A 7292-nucleotide genomic window follows, 5' to 3' on the forward strand; every position below is an offset into this window, starting at 1 on the left:
CCAACAGCCTGGAATCGTTCAAAATCTACAAGAGAAATATCAAAACCTGATGTACAAGAGAAGCTCACTCAAAGAGCAAATTAGTATAGATAAGAACTATGTACTTCAAAAGATAAAATATCAAGAATGAAATAAACTTTTGAAGCTTTTCAAAGAATTCACCAAAATCCTTTTCTCCATATGAGAAATCAGTAGTTCTCCAGGATTTGTTGAATAAAAAATCAGAACAACAATACTTTCAGCTTTGCGAGAGATTGAGTAAGAGATTTTTAGAGCAAGAGAGCTTTGAGAGAGTTTCAATGCTTGGATAATTAATTTTGATTCACAAGAACCATGCATTTATAGGCTTTCAAGTAGGTTCCCTTTTTGTAAGAGTTTCCTTAAAGAGTTTCCCAAGTTGTTAGAAAATTTGGGTTTCAAATGGCTATAATTTAAAAATAAGAATTTAAAAATTTTTGCCCGTTAAACAGTGTTCAGTCATCTGAAGTGTCGTGATCATTCAACTGAAGTTCCTTAAACCTTTAAAAAATTGAACTGGATACAGGGTCAATCAACTGAAGTTAGTGTTCAGATGACTGATGTCGCAGGTTCAGCTGACTGAAGTTGCAAGTTCCCTCGTTTGAAGTTTCTTACACCCTTAAAAAATAGAATTGGATACAGGGTCAGTCATCTGAAGTCAGGGTTCAGATGTCTGATGTCGTAGGTTCATCTGACTTAAGTCACAAGTTCAGTCGTCTGAACTCACTACTGCAACTCTCTGCCTATTCTGGAAATTCTTCAGTCATCTGGACTTATTCTTCAGACGACTGAAGTTATTCTTTAGATGTCTGAACTTAATGTTCAGTCAACTGAAGTCTCTACTTCAGTCATCTGAATTGAAAAGTTCAGTCAACTGATCTTACTGAAATCTGTTTTATAAAAAAGCTTTCTTTAAAACTCTTTTGCTCTCTCATGAATTTAATAAAAACTTAATTAAATAAGTCTTTAAACCTTGATAATCTCTTAGAAAAAGTTTCAAAATATATTTCAAAGATATTTTGCCTTTTGAAATACTTACAAATATGTTTCCTAGGCCTTCAAGCTTGAGTTCTCTTAGCTCTTGAGATGTTTTGAACAATTTTCTTGAGCTTCAAATATATCAGGCCCTTTTTGAATCTTTGAGAAGATATCTTCATACTTGAGTTATACTTATTCTTCTCTTAAACCATACTTGATCCATATTTCCTGAAACATCAAAACTCAACCTTTTTCAAGTTAAATCATCCTTTATTTGTTATCACCAAAATCAATTGAAAGACCTTGTTAGGCCAACAATCTCCCCCTTTTTGATGATGACAAACAAGGAGTAAAGATAAAATATAAAATGAATTACTCCCCCTTACTATGAACATTAATAAGCAATTTAAAAAGAACTCCCCCTTGCTCATGTAATTCATATATAACAAAGAATCAGGTTCACAAGCTATGTTGTCGATCCATCAAGATCAAAATCACATATATATGATTGTAGTTTATGTACTTTTACATAATCCAGATTTACATAATCCTGATTGCAGTTCAAGTTCACATATACTCAAGTTCATCCATATTCTTCTACATAAAGTTCACATATACTTTTACATAATCCATTTACTTGCAGGACTTTCAGTTTTTTTTATGTTTTATCTTTACTAAGCACTACTCTTTCTCCCCCTTTCACATTAATCAAAAAGAATAAGCCTAACAAAAAAAAATTTGCTGAGAAGATAATATATATATATATATATATATATGTGTGTGTCCTATTCATCAAAAAGTTACATTGAAGCAGGAAAATAGATAAGGTGAAATACATAAGTTGTGATCCTTTTAAAACAAAAAGTTACATAGAAACCTAAACTAGAGAACATCTAGCTTTCCTAGTCTTCTTCTACAGAATCATCTCCTTTGTCTGCTTCTTCTCCTCCTTCTTCTTGAGTCCCTTCTTCGTCAGTGTTTTCTTCATCACCTTCATTTTCAGAATTTCTTGCATCATCATCATTTGCATCATCATCATCATTACCATCATCATCACCATCATCATCATTTGTACTCTGATAAGCAGAGCTAATTTCCATGGGATCACTGCTCTTAGAAGTTTTGGTATGATATTGCTCTATAAGAGTGACCCGTTTATCAAGTGATGTGACCTTGGCCTTGATATTCTGAAGACCAGTGCGTACTTCAAAAGAGAAACTAGAAAAGTCTTGTTGAAAGGATAAGAACCAAGAAGGTGCTTCTGAAGATAAGCCAAGTTCTTGTGTGGAAGAGGATTGAGCTGCTGTTGATATTAGAGTAAAGGCTGAGGCTAAAGTTGCTGCAGATGCAGATGGTGCTTGTATAGACTTAGCAGCTTTCAAATACCATCTGGTACTTCCCTTAGCATAGCCCATTTGTTTAAAAGAAGTTTCATTAAAAAAATCATATCGAGTCCTTTTTATGAAAAACTCAGAAACATTGGTAACATTAAGTTGAGTAAAGAGGAGTGTAAGAAGTCCTCCATAAGGAAGAATAACTCAATTTGATTCCAACTTAGTCCACATCCAACGGACAATCAAACTAGCCAAATCTAATTTCTTTCCTTTAAGTAGACACCAAAGAACAAAGCATTCGATATAAGAGAGGTGATCAAAAGAACCTTGTTTTGCTAAGATATTAGTGGAAATGATCTTATGAAGAATTTGGCTTTTTAAATTGAATTGCTTGTAAAGTGGAGGATGTGCAAAATAAACAGGCTCACGTTCCATAATCATGGGAAGAAATTCTGCAGGAGTGAATCCTTGTTCTAGGATCCAAGACTGTGTAAACACAGGACAATTAAAATCGCCTTGAGCAATTTTGAAAATAGGAGATAATATCTCAGAATTCAACAAAATTTTCTTTCCTTTAACTTCGGAAGTGTAAATCCCATGTTCATATTGCATATTTGCATAGAAAATTGTGACTAAATGAGGAAAACAACCCTTAGGTTGTTGAATGATAAAGTCATACCATCTAATATCACGAAACAAGTTAAGAATATCAGGAAATTCAGTGACAAAGAATGATACATCCAGAATTTTACCTAAGATAGGTTCTATAGAACTAAAGGAATTTTGATAACGGATTCGAGCTCGAGGAGCAACTAACCACTTATCAATATTTTTGGTTTCTCTACATGAAGAAGGACCTTTGTTCGCAGTCTGCTTGGTGCGAGGCATGGAGATATAGATTTGTAGAAACCCTAGATGTCTGGGAGGAATCTGAGTAGAGTAGAAATGGTGAAGTGCAGGGAAAGTGAGGGAAAAATGACGAGTTTGGAGTTCGGATGAATGAGGCAAAGAACTTCAGAAGTCTGAAGTTAAGGTTTAGTCCACTTGAAAATATATAAATCCCGTGACTTCAGATGACTAAGGTTAAGTACAGACGACTGAAGTCTAAAAAACCTGAAATTTTAAAAGTCAGTATGAGTTCAGTCATCTGAAGCCCTAGGTTCAGTCATCTGAACTCTTCGGCTACTATGTTCAGACGTCTGGGGTGTGAACATCAGACATCTGAAGTGTATATAAATTCTGGAATTTTACTTTTAAATCACTTCTCTGCTGTGAATTAACCCAAGTTCCCTCCTAATATGTATAAATCTTCTTTTACATAGAGGTTTTGTAAAAATATCAGCCCATTGATCACTTGTACTTATAAATTCAAGAATTATATCTTCCTTTTGAACATGATCTCTCAAAAAATGATGTCTTATGTCTATATGCTTAGTTCTTGAGTGTGAAATTGGATTTTTAGATATATTTATGGCACTTGTATTATCACACTTTATCAAAATTGTTTTATATTCTAAATTAAAATCCTTTAATTGTTGTTTCATATATAGGATTTGTGCACAACAACTTCCTGCGGCTACATATTCAGCTTCGGCAGTAGATAAAGCTATAGAATTTTGCTTCTTTGAAAACCATGACACCAATGAATGTCCTAGAAAGTGACATGTGCCACTTGTACTTTTTCTATCAATCTTACATCCAGCATAATCAGCATCAGAATAACTTATCATATTAAAATCTGTGTCCTTTGGATACCATAACCCTAAATCAAGTGATCCTACCAAGTACCTAAGAATTCTCTTTACAGCTATTAAGTGTGATTCCTTGGGGGCTGACTGAAATCTAGCACACATACACACACTAAACATAATATCTGGTCTACTAGCAGTTAAATATAGTAGGCTACCAATAATTCCTCTATAGTGAGTGATGTCTACTTGCTTGCTTTTTTCATCTCTATCAAGACTTGTAGTTGTACTCATAGGAGTTCCTATTGGTTTACTTTGTTCCATATCAAATTTTTTAAGCATATCCTTGATGTATTTAGTTTGATTTATGAAAGTTCCATTTTTGGCTTGCTTTATTTGTAGTCCTAGAAAATAATTTAACTCCCCCATCATACTCATCTCAAATTCTTTTTGCATACATAAAGCAAAGTCTTGACATAAATCTTCATTTGTAGCTCCAAATATAATATCATCCACATATATTTGAACTATTAACATATCATTGTTTTTGGTTTTGATGAATAAAGTACTATCAACTTTTCCTCTTAGAAATTCATTTTTAAGTAAAAATTTACTCAACCTCTCATACCAAGCTCGTGGAGCTTGTTTCAAACCATAGAGAGCCTTTGTCAATTTGAATACATGGTTTGGATTTTTAGAACTTTCAAAACCTAGAGGTTATTTGACATATACTTCTTCATTTATATATCTATTTAAAAATGCAATTTTTACATTCATTTGAAATAGCTTAAAATCCTTATGAGCTGCATAAGCTAAAAACATCCTAATAGCTTTCATCCTAGCCACAGGTGCAAATGTTTCATCATAATCAATTCCTTCTTCTTGATTATACCCTTGAGTTACTAGCCTAACTTTATTTCTTACAACAACTCCATTTTCATCCTTCTTGTTTCTAAACACCCATTTAGCTTCTATAATTGATTTATCTTTAGGTTTTGGTATAAGCTCTCATACTTGACTTCTTTCAAACTGATTTAATTCCTATTGCATTACTATAATCCAAGAATCATCATTTAAAGCATCTTCAATATTTTTAGGTTCATCTTGGGACAAAAATGCATAATGATTACAAATATTCTTCAGTGATGCCCTTGTTGTTATCCCTTTTGATGTTTCACCAAGTATTTGTTCTTTTGGGTGATTTATATTATATTTCCATTCTTTAGGAAGATTCAAATTTTCTATAAAGTTTTCATTTGAGACAACATTATCCTTTTCTTCTTTTATTTCAATGTCTTTTTCTTTTTGAAGCATAACTTCTTTTTCATCATTCATGTCTTTGGTGTCATAACTATTTGTTTCTTCAAAAGTTATATGAATTGATTCCATGATCGTAGAAGTTCTTTTGTTAAAAATCCTATAAGCTTTACTACTTGTAGAATAACCTAAGAAGATACCTTCATCTGATTTTGCATCAAATTTTCCTAGATCATCTTTAGTATTTAATATAAAGCACTTACAACCAAAAACATAAAAGTAGGAAATATTAGGTTTTCTATCTTTCCAAAGTTCATAAGGTGTTTTATCTCTTTTTGATCTTATTGAAACCTTATTTACAATATAGCATGCTGTATTTACAGCTTCTGCCCAAAAGTATTTAGGCAAATTATTTTCATTTAGCATTGTTCTTGCCATTTCTTATAAAGTTCTGTTTTTCCGTTCAACAACTCCATTTTGTTGTGGAGTTCTAGGTGCTGAAAAATTATGAGTTATTTCATGTTCATTACAAAATTTTTCAACTTCCTTATTTTTAAACTCTCTTCCTTGGTCACTTCTAAAACTTGTTACATTGTAACCTTTCTCATTCTATAATTTCTTACATAAGTTTATTAATTGGTTATATGCTTCATCTTTGTTTGCTAAAAATATTATCCAAGTGAATCTTGAATAATCATCTACTATAACAAAAGCATATTACTTACCACCTAAGCTTAAGGTTCTAGTTGGACCAAATACGTCTAGATGCAAGAGTTCTAGAGGTCTTTTAGTGAATATGTATTTTTTCTTCTTAAAACTAGTTTTTACTTGTTTTCCCTTTTAACATGCATCACACAACTTGTCTTTTATGAATTTAGTATTTGGTAGTCCTTTTACAAGATTTTTCTTAGATAATTTGGATAATAAATCCATGCTAGCATGTCATAACCAACTTACTTCATTCATAGTTGTTAAACAAGTTATGTTTTGATTTGCTATTTTCTCAAGATTTATACAATATACATTATTTATTCTATAAGCCATAAACAGGATTTCTTTGTTTTTGGGATTTTTGATAACACATTTTTCTTTCATGAAAATTACTTCAAAACCTTTATCACTTAATTGACTAATACTTAAAAGGTTATGTTTTAGTCCTTCCACTAACAACACATTATCTATAGTAAGTGAAGATTCTTTACCAATTTTTCCAATACCAACAATTTTACCTTTGACATTGTTGCCGAAGGTGACGTATCCCCCATCTTTTTGTTTTAGAGTAGTGAACTTGGTCTTGTCACCGGTCATATGCCTTGAGCACCCGCTGTCCAAGTACCATTTGTCCATTGTCATTGTTGTCCTAAGACAAACCTACAATGAGGGACACTATATGTTAGTTTTTGGTACCCAAATTCTTTTGACTTGCTTTATTTTGTTATTAGTTCCATTATTTGCTTTCCATTCTCCTTGAACTTTAACATATTTTCTTTTTAATGGACAATTGAACATCACATGACCTTTAGTTTTACACATATAATAAGTGGTATGTTCATGTTTGTTATTTGATGAGGTACTAACATAAAACTTGGCTTCCTTAACAAAATATCCCATATATAGCTTTTTATTCTTTTTATTTGTTTTACCATTGTAGCATATTCCTTCTTTATTTCCATGAAGTCTTTGCTGTCCGATCATCTTTTCAAAATTTTCTTTTCCTTTGGTAAAATCATAGATAATCTTTTCTTTATCCTCAATTTCCTTTTTGAGTTCATTTATTTTTAAATCTTTCTTACTTAAGCCTTCTTTATGAGCTTTATCTAACTCTTGTTTGACTACATTTAATTCTTCTTCCATTTGCTTATTATAAGTATGTCTTTCTTCTTCAATAGCTTTGAATGATTCAAGTTGCTTTACTAGCTCTTGATTTTGATCTTTCAAAATCATGTTTCTTTTAGACACTTTTATAAATCTTTTATGGAATGAGAATAACTCAGTTTGTAATTCCTTATAAGAGGGC

The 7292-nt window shown here is 31.9% G+C and overlaps 1 protein-coding gene across 1 annotated transcript; it reads right to left on the reverse strand.

The window, feature by feature from the left end:
* Nucleotides 1-1898: 1898 nt before the first annotated feature.
* On the reverse strand, nucleotides 1899-2411 carry LOC131160914 (uncharacterized). The gene has a single exon (XM_058116787.1). The coding sequence runs from the start codon at nucleotides 2409-2411 to the stop codon at nucleotides 1899-1901; it is 513 nt and encodes a 170-aa protein (XP_057972770.1).
* Nucleotides 2412-7292: the final 4881 nt, after the last annotated feature.

Source organism: Malania oleifera, chromosome 7 (genome assembly GCF_029873635.1).
Source record: "Malania oleifera isolate guangnan ecotype guangnan chromosome 7, ASM2987363v1, whole genome shotgun sequence".
Lineage (NCBI taxonomy): Eukaryota > Viridiplantae > Streptophyta > Magnoliopsida > Santalales > Ximeniaceae > Malania > Malania oleifera.